The sequence below is a fragment of the Misgurnus anguillicaudatus genome, chromosome 11 (assembly GCF_027580225.2).
Source record: "Misgurnus anguillicaudatus chromosome 11, ASM2758022v2, whole genome shotgun sequence".
NCBI lineage: Eukaryota > Metazoa > Chordata > Actinopteri > Cypriniformes > Cobitidae > Misgurnus > Misgurnus anguillicaudatus.
The window spans coordinates 4838514-4853751 of NC_073347.2; the positions used below are offsets into that span (position 1 = coordinate 4838514).

Below are 15238 nucleotides of genomic sequence, written 5' to 3' on the forward strand. Positions count from 1 at the left end.
ATTATGACTTTTAAAGTCATAATTATGAGATAAAAAGTCAAAATTATGAGATTAAAAAGTCATAATTATGAGATAAAAAGTCGAAATAATGACTTTAAAAGTCATAATTATGAGATAAAAAGTCATAATTATGAGATAAAAAAGTTGAAATTATGACTTTAAAAATTCAGAAATATGGCATAATTGGTCATTGTTGACATAGACGCTCACTGATCTAAACCAGAAATGAATTGCGAACACATTGAGGAGTATTTTAAGCGTGGTTTTACTAATGATGAAATTCTTGTCTTATTAGCAGAAAGGCATGGGATAGTACTGAGCAAACGGACCCTTGAAAGGATTTTAAGTAAAAAGAAACTTTGGCGCCGAAAGAACAAAACCGACGTAGCTGTGGTGGCCGATTTCATTGAACAACAAATTCAAACCTCCGGACAATCTCATGGTTATAGATGGATGCACCAAAAATGTTGGTTAAATAATATTGTAATTGACAGAGAAACTGTCCGAGTTCTGCTGCGGCTTTTAGATGGAGAAGGGGTTGATTTGAGATCCAGAAATCGACTGAGGCGGCGTGTTTATCATAGCCGTGGTCCTAATTTCATATGGCACATTGATGGCTATGATAAATTGAAGCCATTCGGAATTGGAATCAGTGGATGTATCGATGGATTTTCCAGGAGCATGATATGGCTCGAGGCATACAAGACCAACAGTGATCCAAGATTGATTGCTGGATACTTCATGGATGCAGTAATAAAAGCTGGGGGTTGCCCTGACAAAGTGAGATTAGATTTAGGAACAGAAAATGTTCATGTGGCAGAGATGCAAAGATTTTTGCATTTTTCTGAAGATCAGCCAGACACAGAGCATGTTACTTTTGGCCCAAGCTCTGGAAATCAGCGCATCGAAAGATGGTGGCTCACTTTGCGAAGTGAATGTGTGCAATTTTGGATAGACTTCTTTGACAAACTAAGAGTGGACGGGCACTTCTCAGACACTTTCTTGGACAAATCATTGGTCCAGTTTTGTTTTCTTAACAAAATCCAGGTGAGTTTATCTTCTTAAATGACTTGAATGAATTGAAATAAATTATATTTATATTTATAGCCACTGAAAAGTTTAAGAGAGCACTCGAGTTTTGCATTTTATTTATTTTACATATAGGCTATATTGTGACCATTTCAGTACAGTGTCTGTTAAAATTCAACAAAAGCAAAGCTGACATAAAGTCACCCAACAGCAATGTGCAAGACTAAGAGCATGCCAAGACTCATGAAAGATTTGATTAAAAATCAGGGATATTCCATCAAATATCCAATTGTTTATAAATTCATAAAAGCATTGTGTTATATTATGTTATATTGTTAGTTTGACTGATTTCATTTTTCAAATAATTGCAAATATAAACATTATTTTTATTAGGAATGTGGCAGTAATGTTGGTAGGCGACAGGATGAAAAAAATCTTGCAACGGCCTCTTAAAACCTCTTTTCAGTGGGTGTGTGTGTGCGCGCGTGCGTGCGCGTGTGTGTATACTGTATATATATATGGCAGACTTACCAAGTAGAATTAGGGCCAAACTAAAATAATAAATTAAAGTATCTTGAAATTAAAAACATTATAATGTCTGCCTTATTAATAAAACAGGCAAATGAGGGAGATGTGCTCTAAATACAACGAGCAAAGTTTCACTTTAGTCACTTTAATCTCAAAATATTTTTCTTTTATCTTAGCCTTAATCCTAATCTTCAACCTTGTGTTTACAGTCAAAACTTTCTATAATAATTACGAACTGAGATAGGTACTATAGGTAATTAGTCACTTAATTTTGTCTACTTCCCCCAGTGTCCACCAGATGTCATGTAAAATTTAACATGAAATTGTTGACTCACCTAAAATCATGTACTTCCTACTTTAATGTTTGATAATGTTATGAATTATATTTATAATATATAATGCATGCAAAAATGTGTGCCTAAAATATCTTTAATATATATTTGAAATATCCAAACATCTGCTAACTCTGTTTCAATACATGTGTCTTTACAGGAAGAGCTTGATGAGATTGTATTAGCTTGGAACGACCACAGAATAAGGCCAGTCCACAACTCACGGTCACCACATGGACGACCATCCATCATGTATGCAGTGCCTAATCTTTATGAAGCCACAGACTATCTACATCCAGTGTCTCTAGACAAGGTTCAAGTCTGTTTAGAAGAGTGTGTTTTCAAGGAATTTCCTTGTGATGAAGACATTTTTAACGTATGTGTTGATCTTATGTCAGAGCATGATTTGGACCTAACGTATGATGTGTATGCAGCTGTGGACTTGTACATAAAACTTAGGCAGCTAATCAACAGTGAGTTGGAGCCTCATAACTAAAAAGTTCAGTGTTGCTGAACTATATGGGGCGGTTTCCCGGACCAGGATTAGCTTAATCCAGGACTAGCACTTAGTTTAATTAGGAAATATAACTAGTTTTAACAAACATGCCTTACTAAAAACATTGCCTGTGTGCATTTTGAGGTAAACCAAAGGGCACTGATGTATGGATTAGACTAGATTAGACTAGTCCTCAACTTAAACACTTTTAAGAGCTCTCCAAGTTGAAAACAACTTGCACTTACATATCTTAAAATACATCAGTGCCCTTTGGTTTACCTCAAAATGCACACAGGCAATGTTTTTAGTAAGGCATGTGGGCATGTTTGTTAAAACTAGTTATATTTACTAATTAAACTAAGTGCTAGTCCTGGATTAAGCTAATCCTGGTCCGGGAAACCGCCCCTATACATTTGAGATTTGTATTATGTGGTAGGTAGTGAAGACATACAGGTTTTCTTTCAACCAGGGAATGGTTTAATCAACTGTCACAAAATAACATCATCATTGCTGAAGAAAACATAAACTGTAGCATGCTTAAACTGTAGACATGGCAGAACAGTGATCATGAGAATACTAGAAAACCTGAAGGACATTTAAACTGAAAAACTTATTTCAATGACCTTTGTTCAGTGTGTACTTTAAAGGGAAAGTTTCTTTTAATAGACCTAAATGAGGCAATTTACTCAAAAACTTTGTAAAATAAATGACAAAAAGCCCTTTGCCTTTTAAATCCTGTGACTCAATGAGAATGTTAACAGAAACTGGGTATGTATACTTGTTATGAAAATGTGAAGATGCAAATAACATCTTGAAAAAATAAATGTAAAATAAAATGAAGTCTATTGTGACATTGAAAGCTTCTTTTTTATGGACCTACATGAGGCTATTTACTGTAAAACTTTGTAAGAAAAAAAACACCCTTTCAAATCCTGTGCCTCAGTGATAATGTTAACAGAAATGTATACTTGAAAATTTAAAGATGTAAAAAAACATCTTGAAAAATAAATGTAAAATAAAATGTTGTCTATGGTGACATCAAAAGCTTCTTTTCATGGACCTAAATGAGGCAATTTACTGTAAAACTTTGTAACAAAAATGACAAAAACACCATTTCAAATCCTGTGCCTCAGTGAGAATGTTAACAGAAATGAAAACGTATATGAAAAAAATAAATGTAAAATAAAATGAAGTCTATTGTGACATCAATTATGCTGTTGATGCGACATAAATTCCTTTCTCATGGAAAATCTAAATTCACTAGATTATGTCCATGACCCATATGTTGCTCTCTAACACTTTGTTCATTTCATGACGGAATTCTGGGTAGTTATCATAACTCACAGGAAGCTCCAGGTAGCAGCCACATGTGTGTGCAATTGGCCGTCTCTCAAAGCCTTCTAACTGTGTGAAGCTAATAGTGATGGTCTTTCCAAGAAACAAATCTGAACCGGTGCAAAACCGAAGAAAGAGGGAGAGGTGTTGTAAATCTGATTCTCTTAGAAATGTACTTAGATACCTGCCACTGTGTTTCTGTTGTTCATTCACCATAGCAGGATAGACTATTGATTTCATGATCTTTCTTGATGTTGGATGTAGTTCATTATAGGCAGCTGTAATGTCCTGGAACTCCATTCTCAAAGGTGCAAGAACATTATGCCACTGCTCTATCACAAATGCAGGTTCCTGAATCAGTTTTTGATGTCCTAGCTCCTCCAAGAGCTGCTCAACATTATCTGCTGTTGGAACTCTTCGACAGTTATGATGATCCAGGACCTCCAACAGCTCATCCTTGTCCACATCTTCAAAATGTGAACGACATGATTCTAGGATCATTCTATCTGCTTCTGGAACATATTTGAGAAAGCAGTCCACAAGACTTGTTGTGACACATCCATGGGCTGCCTGCTCCAGCATTACAGGTGCTAGTTTTACAGGCATGTACTTCTCTTTTTGCCAGCCAAATGCAAGGATTCTGCCAATGCTTTCCCACTGTTGTTGACCAAAGTCATGTCGTAGATAAGGGACCTTAAAACTATTTCCCAAAGTACATTGCTCGTAAAAGTCATTCCAAAACTCTGAAAGCACATCCCTCAAAACACCGCCTTCATCAACAGCATTTTCCAGCCGTCCATCAGGAAGAATAACTTTCATGGATATGTCCGCCATTAACACACTTTTTTCACAAAAATGTGCAATAAGCTCTTGAAGGACCTGACCACGATGGATGACAAGAATTCTCTTCCTCTTTTGGTTCTGAACAGTGGGCTCTGGTGGGTTATCAGCTGGAGAAGGCAAAGATTCTGATTCCTCTAAGAGTGGTAAGGTGTCATCAAGTAAGGTGTCTTCAATCCCAGAGATGTGTCCTGTGGAGAATGTTACAATGCTACTATCATCCAAACTGTGCACATATGGCTGCCAAGCTGTATCAATCTCAATCTCACTTGATACATCAGTCATGTTTGTTATGGAGTCAGTCACTAAAACACTGCCTGTTGCAAGAACACTGCTACTTCCCACATATATAATGTCTGACTCTACATTTTCATCTTGCATGTTTTCTCCTCCCTGTTCAATTGTTCCACTGTCGAAGTCTGAGTGTGTGTCACTAGCGATGACTTTCTTCCTGGTTGTCAAGTAAAAACGTAAGACTGGTAATTTGGTCTGATCATAAAGTTCTCCAACTGTGATCTGTTCATCTATTGCCTGCTCCTGAAAATCTGTTATATCGACCACAAAATCTTCAATGCTTCCTTCTGAACACTTCTCACCAGGAAAAAACAACTCAGCAGCCTTTTCGAGCAACTCACTTTTTCTACAGTCTTTTGACACAGAAATCTTCCGTGTACCCCCACCTTTTTTTGTTCGAACTTGAGTAAATTTCCCTTCACGAAAATGCATCCATCCCATCTCAATTTTTCGCATATTCTTTTGAGCATTTTTTACCGTTCTTTTATCACATGCATTGTCAGCATCGCCTGTGCTTCTTGCTAGCCTGGTTTTCAACCTATCAAAAAGTTTAGATTTTCGGCCAGTGGGATCTTTTTCTTTTCTCCTGCAGTATCCATGAACAGCCAGTCGGTCACCATAGGAAGGCAGATATTCCTTCAGCTGGTCATCTGTCATAAGCTGTAAGACACTGCAATCAATCTGCAAAAAAAAAAATACTTTAAGAACACAAATTGTCTCATTCTCTGATGGCATTTATCCTCTGCTAAATAACAAATAATGTATAGTCAACTGTTTATTATAAACCTAAAGGTTTAACAAATAGCTGGTGGTCTTACTCATTGCAAAGCTACCAAAACAGATGTAAATATGGCCATAAAAATATTGATTTGTGTTACATTTATGAAATTATATGTATAACTTTGTATTCCTGGGCCTTTGGTATATACCTTTATGCCACTAACAGTTTGTGAATATAGAATCAAGTTTGAATACATTTTCTATATGCATATAATCATAATCCAATACATATCTTTAACACTTACATCACATGATGTAAAAAGGTACTGTTTGAAGTTGTGACTGATATGTTTATAAGCAATTCAGTTCAAGTTTTCAAATCTATCTATTATATTTATTGAATTATTTTAGGATATTCAGCACAACAACCACAATTTCTTTGTAAAAGCAGATTACTAAGTGGTTCTCAAACTGGCTATTTAGACCCCAGTTTAATGACATTTTATAAAATACATTTATTTATTATAAAATTCTGTGTAATAAAACCTCAGTAATAAAACCTCAGAAAAATAAGACTACAACAGCACTACATTGTATACTTTAAGAGTTTGTTAATTTCAAATGTTAAGTTTTGGAATGTTTTATGTTATAAATTTATAATAAAAATAATTTAAAAAATGAAAAAATATGATGGAATTTAATGGGTATCGTCAACGCTGTGCTTACCATCATTTATCAAAATATTTTCTTCATCATTTATCACAATACTTCCAAAATATTTTTTCCTACTATGGAAGTCAATGGTCACTATCTGTTGTGTGTTTACCATCACTTCTCAAAATATCTTCTTTTGTGTTCATCAGAAAAAAGAAATTCATACAGGTTTAGAGCAACATGAGAATTAGTAAATGATGACAGAATTTTCATTTTAAAGTGAACTATCCCTTTAAGCTTACAACCAGGATTAGCTGCTTCTAGACCATTGTTTTTCATGTAGCCTATCATGTCCCTCTGGTTTTAGGGTTCGGTTATGGTTAGGGTTGGGGTTTGGATTGGGTTTAGGTTTTATTTACAAAAATGTTGTCCTTGGGTCAACATTATATGTTGCCCTGAGGACATATCTCACTTGGCAAAATCAGTTCGAGCGGGCGCACGCTGAAAAAGTTTGAGAATCACTGATCTACACAGTTCTGCAAAGGGACCATTCAAAGGACTGATGGGATTCATCAAACTTATCTTAAGCTGCATGTGTGATGCATTTTTCAAAATTTTAACAGCTCCTTTGAATACCTTATCCTGTTGCATTCGCTGTATGATGTCCTCAGAAACATTTCTTGACTTCAAAAAGTCACAAAGGTCTTCCATCCTAGAACATTAAACACACAAATGACTGACACATTTGTTGTAGTGGAGGATTTCAGTTAATAAATGTAGGCCTATATAATAACGTCTCGGTTACGTATGTAACCCTCGTTCCCTGAAGGAAGGGAACGGAGACGTCACGTCGTGACCGACGAATTGGGAACCGCTTCGCGGGTGACCTATCTACTTCGAGAACTATCAAAAACGCCAATGAACTTGGCATGCAGGTATTTGCATAATGCCGGCGCCGCCCCGCCAGGTGCGTATATAAGGCGCAGGTGCATAATACCAAATCAGCTATATTATTGCTGAGAAGCCGAGCAACAGTGCCCGGCCTGAACAGCAATGGAACAGCAAACTGTGGCGACGGGACGTGACGTCTCCGTTCCCTTCCTTCAGGGAACGAGGGTTACATACGTAACCGAGACGTTCCCTTTCAGTCGGTCACTACGACGTCACGTCGTGACCGACGAATTGGGAATCCCTACCAAAACGCCACTGCAGCTGAACCCTTCCAGTGCCTGCAAAAGCCCTCCGCCCTCCACATAAGGGGCGGAACCTAAGGCGAAATGCAGAAGGCCGGTCACTACCTGTTCCTTAACCCACGATAGTGAAGCAGCGAACTGGGAGAAGCGTCTAAACTGAGCGGAGCTAGAACACTGCGGAAGCCATCCCCTAAGAAGGTTAAATGGATGACATAAAAATATATGAAACAACCGACAGGTTGCTCAAAATAAAGTCTCTGAACAATACATGGTATGTTGAGAGATGCAGAGCAGGCTCTGCTAAGGAAAAACGTGGAGGATTAGAACCCCACGGACTTTACACACAAATGAACCCCACGTAGGGGACAAATGTGGACGCCTAGCCTACACAGGTTTACAAAGAATACATCAGTGATAGGTTGACAGCGGATGCTCCGCAACACCAGCTATCAGGGCGGTGGAGGAGAGGCAAAAACAGTTTTTTAGACGTTTTTGCCCCGATTGCCTTCCATAATGGTGCAAATGTGCAGCACCAAAATAGAGGCTCCAAGCCGACACACGAGCCGACCCTCGGCATTCTTAACTAGTTAGTAGAAAGAACCCGAGTGGAAACCGGTTCGAGACGAACACTATAGAATCTTGTGAACGTATTAGGTGTCGCCCAGCCTGCAGCTCTACAAATATCTGTTAGCGAGGAACCGCGAGCCAGTGCCCAAGATGATGCCACACTGCGTGTAGAGTGGGCACGTAAATTAAATGGACAAGGCACATTCTGCTTTTGATATGCAAGGGCTATAGTATCCACAATCCAATGGGACATCCTCTGCTTGGTGACAGCTTTTCCTTTCTGCTGACCACCGTAACAAACAAAGAGCTGATCTGAGGTCCTAAAACTTTGCGTCCTGTCTATATACACACGTAGTGCACGAACAGGACATAACAAAGCCATGGCTGGTTCTGCCTCCTCCAAAGGCAGTGCTTGGAGATTCACCACTTGATCTCTAAAAGGAGTGGTGGGAACTTTGGGCACAAAGCCGGGCCGGGGTCTCAGTGTTACGCTGGATGCAGCCGGCCCAAACTGAAGGCACGATTCATCGACCGAAAATGCATGAATATCCCCTATCCTCTTAACAGAAGCCAAAGCAAGGAGAGTTAATGTTTTCATTGTAAGAAATTTAACACTCACACTATGCAGAGGCTCGAATGGGGCTTCCTGGAGTGATTTCAGCACCAAGGACAGGTCCCAAGGAGGAATAGAGGGGGGACGCGAAGGATTCAGTCTTCGAGCGCCTCTGAGAAATCTAATGACTAGGTCGTGCTGACCCACTGTTCTACCGTTTACGGGTGAATGGTGAGCTGATATCGCAGCGATATCGACTTTAATAGTGGATGGTGACAGCCTATTCTCCAAACGACGCTGGAGATATAAAAGCACAACACTAATCGGGCATTCTCGAGGGTTTTCACTTCGGGAAGAACACCAGTCGACAAACAGGTTCCATTTAAGCGCGTAAGCCTGTCTTGTAGACGGCGCTCGCGCAGCAGCAATAGTGTTAGATACCTCTTGCGGTAAATCACTCATATCCTCCGTGCCCCGTCCAGAGACCACACATGGAGGTTCCACAGGTCGGGGCGCGGGTGCCATAATGTGCCCTCTTGTTGAGAAAGAAGGTCCTTCCTCAGGGGAATCTTCCACGGAGGGGCTGTCGCGAGGAGAGAGAGTTCTGGAAACCAACTCCTGGTTGTCCAATACGGTGCCACCAAACTCCGAGCGGAGTTACAGCTGCGGCTGCTGCCATATGCCCCAAAAGCTTCTGAAATTGTTTCAGCGGGACCGCGCTCTTGCTCTTGAATGTATTCAGGCAAGTCAGAATCGACTGTACACGCGCTTCTGTTAGACGAGCTGTCAAATCGATCGAGTCCAGTTCCATACCGAGAAAAGAGATTCTCTGCACGGGGCAAAGCTTGCTCTTTTCCCAGTTGACCCGAAGACCCAAACGAGCGAGGTGTTTTAAAGTTAAATCTCTGTGATCGCACAGCGTCTGACGTGTTTGAGCTATTATTAGCCAATCGTCCAGATACGCGAGAATGCGCACACCTCTCTCTCTCAGGGGTTTTAAAGCCCCCTCCACTACTTTGGTGAATACACGGGGCGACAGAGAGAGCCCGAATGGGAGGACTTTGTACTGGTATGCTCGCCCCTCGAACGCAAAGCGGAGAAACGGCCTGTGTCGGGGGAGAATCGATACGTGAAAGTACGCGTCCTTCAGGTCGATAGATGCGAACCAATCGTTTGGACGAATGCATGGAAATATGCGTTTGGGTGTCAGCATTTTGAACGGCATTCTGTGAAGTGCACGGTTCAGCGAACGCAGGTCCAAGATCGGTCGCAAGCCGCCGCTTTTCTTGGGTACAATAAAGTAAGGGCTGTAAAACCCCGACCTCATCTCGGCTGGAGGGACCGGCTGGATCGCGTCTTTCGCCAATAAGACAGCGATCTCCGCACGGAGGACGTGCGCATCGGCAGCTCTCACCGTAGTGAAACGAACGCCGGAGAATTTGGGGGGACCCCGGGCAAATTGGATCGCATAGCCGAGACGAATCGTGCGTAAAAGCCAACGCGACGGGCTGGGAAGCTGTTCCCACGCCCCCAGATACCGTGCGAGGGGGACTAAAGGCACGATCGGTGTACCCGCGGCGGGCGCAACGGAGGTGATCGCCGGTGTGTGCGTAACGGCCGCACCGACAGCAGTGTTGTGTGTGATAACACTCACCTGAGTCCGTTGCTGGGTGGTTGAGTAAGGGAGGCTCTGCTGAAGACACCTCACACCACTCGATGCACCCTCTGGCGAAGGAGGAGGGAGACGATGGGTTATGAGCCCGTAGCTGTCTCCTACGGGCTGAGAGCGCGGTGGGGTTATGAGCCCGTGCGTCGCTCTCGTTCTCCTCTGATGAGTCGGAGAACGAGGGGGGGTTATGAGCCCGCTCGTGTCTCCGGCGCTCATCTGAAGACCTAGAGATGGAAGTGGAATTCGCTCTTTTTGTGGATTTGTGGGTGCCGACTGAAAAGTCGGCGGAACAGAAAAATGAAACAAAAGATTCCCCAACCGGCCCTCCTCCGACGTGGATGGGGCAGGCGCAGGACGCTTCCGACGTGGCATGATCTGAGCGATGGCCTCAGTCTGCTTCTTGGCCGCGGAGAATTGCTGCGCAAACTCCTCGACCGTCTCGCCGAACAGGCCGGTCTGGGAAACCGGAGCATTCAGGAGCCGGGTTTTATCAGCGTCCTTCATGTCCGCCAGACACAGCCAGAGATGGCGTTCCTGGACTACCAGGGTAGACATCGCACGCCCGACGGCGCGTGCGGTGACCTTGGTCGCACGAAGCGCCAGATCTGTAGCCGCACGTAGTTCAGAGAACTCCGCCGAGTCGTGACCTCCCGCGTGCAGATCCCTCAGAGCCTTAGCCTGATGAACCTGCAGCAATGCCATGGCATGCAGGGCAGAGGCTGCCTCCCCACAAGCCTTGTAAGCAGCACCGGACAGCGCCGAAGACTGCTTACAGGCCCGTGAGGGGAGAGTAGGCTGGTCCCGCCAGGAGGAAGCGACACCGGCCGGACACAACTGCATCACGACCGGGCGCTCCACTGACAGGATACCAGTGTACCCCTTGGCATCTCCACCCTCGAGAGAGGTGAGAGGTGAAGGCTGATACGGCCGGTTCCGGGCGGAAAACGGGGTTTTCCACTACCGCGTCAGCTCTTCATGCACCTCGGGGAAGAAAGGCACCGGGGGCGAGGACTGAGAAGCCCTGGCACCCCCGAAGAACCAATCATCGAGGCGGGACGGTTCAGGTGGGGGAGGTTTAGTCCACTCCAAGCCGACCGCCTCCGCCGCCCGAGCGAGCATGGCTGCCATCTCAGGGTCGAACGCAGGACCCGCAACCTGGCCCGAAGGCGGGAGCGGATCCGGATCGACGTCCGAGGCTGACAACCCCCCCTCCGACGTTACGGTGGATATCGCGTCAGGTGGAGGCTCGACAGAGCGCGAGGACACCGTAGAACACGGGCCGCTCGTCTCCATCGGGACCTCCGCTGGCAACGGATCAGGGCGCTGGGAGCTACTGGACGAACCAGCAGACCGACCCAGCACCGTTATACGGAGATCATCCTTCGCAAGTTTGGTAGCTGCGCTCTTAGCAGCACCAGACTGGGAAGGCGGGAGCCGTTGCCGGAGAAACGACACCCGTCTCCGCAAATCCGCTATAGTCATGCCCTCACAGATGGGGCATGAGCTATCACGCAACGCTGCCTCTGCGTGCTGGAGCCCCAGACACGAAAGACAACGCTTGTGGCCATCCTGGGGGGCGATGAACACACCGCATCCAGAAACGGAGCACGGACGGAAATCCATCTTTAAAAAGACGACCCCGACCGTGACACGAATGAGTGGCTGTCTTTAAAAAGACACAAAGCTCAAACGTGCTGCTCTTTTAGGGAAATCACTCTTTTGTGCGAGCTGGTGAAACACACAGGGAGAGGCAAACGCACTCACTCGAACTCAAGTCCTAAATTAAAGAGACAGAGAGAGAGAGAGAAAGGGTGGAAAAAACACTGCGAGCCTCCGCTGAGGTGTCTTTGCCCAACCAACTTCAGCAAGCTGAGATCTTATTTTCTTCCCTTCACAGAACAGGATCTACGAAGATCAGTTTAGAAAGCTTCTCGAGAGCAGATGTCTGCCGGCTTCGAAGCAATAAAGCTGATTTGGTATTATGCACCTGCGCCTTATATACGCACCTGGCGGGGCGGCGCCGGCATTATGCAAATACCTGCATGCCAAGTTCATTGGCGTTTTTGATAGTTCTCGAAGTAGATAGGTCACCCGCGAAGCGGTTCCCAATTCGTCGGTCACGACGTGACGTCGTAGTGACCGACTGAAAGGGAACTTAAATGTATTATACAGTTAGTTCAGATATGTTCATTGAAATGCTTATGTTTGCCAACCAGTCATTTTAAGTCACAGTAATACACCGTTATGCAAACGTTCACTTTCAGTGATTGACATTACATGTAATGTAATGTATCACTCGTAAGGAAATTCTAGGTTTAACAATGTCGTCATCCGTTTAACAATATGCCACTAATACAATTGTGGATATCATTCTATTTATTTGTGAATCTAGATTAACCAATTGTTTAACGTATATCGTAGAGCAGTTGTCAAATATTAAATATTTAGCTACTTACATCTTGCCGTACACTTTCTGATCATTAAACCTAAAGCCTAGACATGTCTCGGTGAAAAGTAAAGCCATTCCATCTTTGTTTGATTGGCCATCCTGACACTTGACGCATTTCGACAATCAATTATGCATACCGTATTGTCCTGAATATAAGACAACCCTGAATACGATCCCCCATTTCAATGTGTACCTTTTGAAAAATAAAGCTTTTTGAAGACCAACTCTTGTCTTTTATAAAGAAGCTTTAATTTAAAAAAAATACTTTTCATAAGCCAAAGGGACTTCGGTTGTCCACATTTTTCAATACGTTTCATATTCATATGCATTTTCGTAAAAATTGCATATTCGGGACAATACGGTATTTGTACTGAGCTACATAAAATTGTTCCTTTGCACATTGCAGTACATATGCTTCATGCTATCCATCAGCAAAACATTAACTTTGTTATTGTCGTCATGTTTTTATAACTAACTTTGACCTGCGCTGCCTTAGAAAATTTTAATAAATACAAATAAATTCAAACTATAAAATATACTGTCTTTCGCATGCTGTCCACAAGGAGCAGAGCAGTAAGCATTACCAAAACACAATCTCAACCTCAACTACTCCCAACACTGCTACAAAGATATGGCTTTGGTGCCCTCTAGCTGTCTTTGAAGGACCTGCCAGCATTGATTGTGCACGTGAGAAATCCGCATCTCATTAACTGAGGCACTCTAGCCGTTTCTCAATATGCGTTCTTGTCTGTACTTGCGTTCTTGTGGACTTGTGAAACGTCATCAGTCGCGGCCCAAGTACTGTTCCAATTCAAAGTTCGCATCAAGCCCAAGTTCACATAAAATCCCCGGATGTGTTCTTGATCCGCCCATTTTATCGAGGATGCATCAGAGGAGACTTGTGTGGACTTATGACAGCGAAGTTTCCCAGAATGCATTTCACGTCAGGAGTTCGTTCTTCAGAGTCTGAACTTGCAAGTCCGAACTAGGAAGGACACAAGTCCGAGTTTGGCGTACTTGGTATTGAGAAACGGAGACTGGAAAGATCGTCGGAAAGTTGCGGTGCAGAGTTTGTGGTGTTTGTTACGAATTGTGTGCGTCCATTTGAGAAAAGTGCGTTTATTATTGTTCCCTTTATGTTAAATGTTGATGACGTGTATATTTAGGAACAAATAAGTATTTCATTAGGAAATTAATTTATAGGAAATGTGTATAATGTCATATAATCCTGTGGCATTAGTACTAAATGATTAACGCCATTGCTGACTTCTTATGCCTGCTATTTAGACATTGTTTTATTATTTAAACGGTTATTGGTTATTTGTTTTTAACACTTTATACTTAAGAGCATTGTATTTACGAGTTATGAGACAGCCATAATGCTAAGTTTATATGCCTTTATAAGGAGCAATGCTTTAGTTAACCTGTAATCTCGTTTGTTGTTTTATAGTACAAGTAAACTGTTATTTTGTTTATTGCAGCCACACATTCACGCCACTACTCTATGAAAACATACATAATAAGCTGAGCTGCTATCACACTGTACAATTGGAAATGTATGTCTGTGCTGTTGAAGAATTTCAGTAAATTAGTCAAATTGATAACTGCCTCGGCTCCTGTCATGCGTTCTGACCAACGTTCCAGGGCGAGAACTATAGCCTCCTAAGCGCCTACGGTTCTTTCTCTTAAACATTGCCCAACCATAAACATTTTAAAATGTATAAATAATCACCTAGGTAACAATAATGCCTTAGGTAATAGTGCATACTTATCATACAGTTAACAGACTGCGATATGCATTCTCGTGTACACCCACATAGTACTGTAGTATACAGTTAATGAAATCACTATAGAACAGTACAGAATATTATAAACATAAAGAAAATGTAAATTGTACAGTATAGACTACTGCAATTCATTCACATCTGCAGTATGCATGAAATTTAATCTTCATTTAATCATTTAATTCTTGTAATTTAATCATTTATATGACTTACTTGGGTGATACGACCTGCTTTGTCTCTGCAGTAGCTCCATGAGAGCCGCCGTCTTTTACGAATTCACATTTACATCTCTATATTTTTAATTTCGACTTTTTATCTCATAATTATGACTTTAAAAGTCATAATTTCGACTTTTAAAGTCATAATTTCGACTTTTTATCTCATAATTATGACTTTTAAAGTCATAATTTCGACTTTTTATCTCATAATTATGACTTTTAAAGTCATAATTTCGACTTTTTATCTCATAATTTTGACTTTTTATCTCATAATTTTGACTTTTTATCTCATAATTATGACTTTTTATCTCATAATTTCGACTTTTTATCTCATAATTATGACTTTTAAAGTCATAATTTCGACTTTTAATCTCATAATTTCGACTTTTTATCTCATAATTATGACTTTAAAAGTCATAATTTCGACTTTAAAAGTCATAATTTCGACTTTTTATCTCATAATTATGACTTTTAAAGTCATAATTTCGACTTTTTATCTCATAATTTTGACTTTTTATCTCATAATTATAACTTTTAAAGTCATAATTTTGACTTTTTATCTCATAATTTTGACTTT

The 15238-nt window shown here is 41.8% G+C and overlaps 1 protein-coding gene across 1 annotated transcript; it reads right to left on the bottom strand.

Annotated features, from left to right (window-relative positions):
* Positions 1-2861: 2861 nt before the first annotated feature.
* LOC129449250 (uncharacterized) lies at positions 2862-14785 on the bottom strand. Its single transcript, XM_073872903.1, has 3 exons — positions 12667-14785; positions 6865-6940; positions 2862-5535 (listed from the first exon to the last, which is right to left on the bottom strand). The coding sequence occupies exons 1-3, from the start codon at positions 12732-12734 to the stop codon at positions 3646-3648; spliced, it is 2034 nt and encodes a 677-aa protein (XP_073729004.1). The 5' UTR covers positions 12735-14785; the 3' UTR covers positions 2862-3645.
* Between the last annotated feature and the right edge of the window lie 453 nt (positions 14786-15238).

Excerpts from the sequence above, each read along its gene's own strand:
- LOC129449250 (XM_073872903.1), bottom strand. The coding sequence starts at position 12,734 with ATGGCTTTACTTTTCACCGAGACATGTCTAGGCTTTAGGTTTAATGAT. Across the intron at positions 6,941-12,666 it reads CAGAAAGTGTACGGCAAGAT|GATGGAAGACCTTTGTGACT; the intron begins GTAAGTAGCTAA and ends TTAATGTTCTAG. Across the intron at positions 5,536-6,864 it reads AGCGAATGCAACAGGATAAG|ATTGATTGCAGTGTCTTACA; the intron begins GTATTCAAAGGA and ends TTTTTTTTGCAG.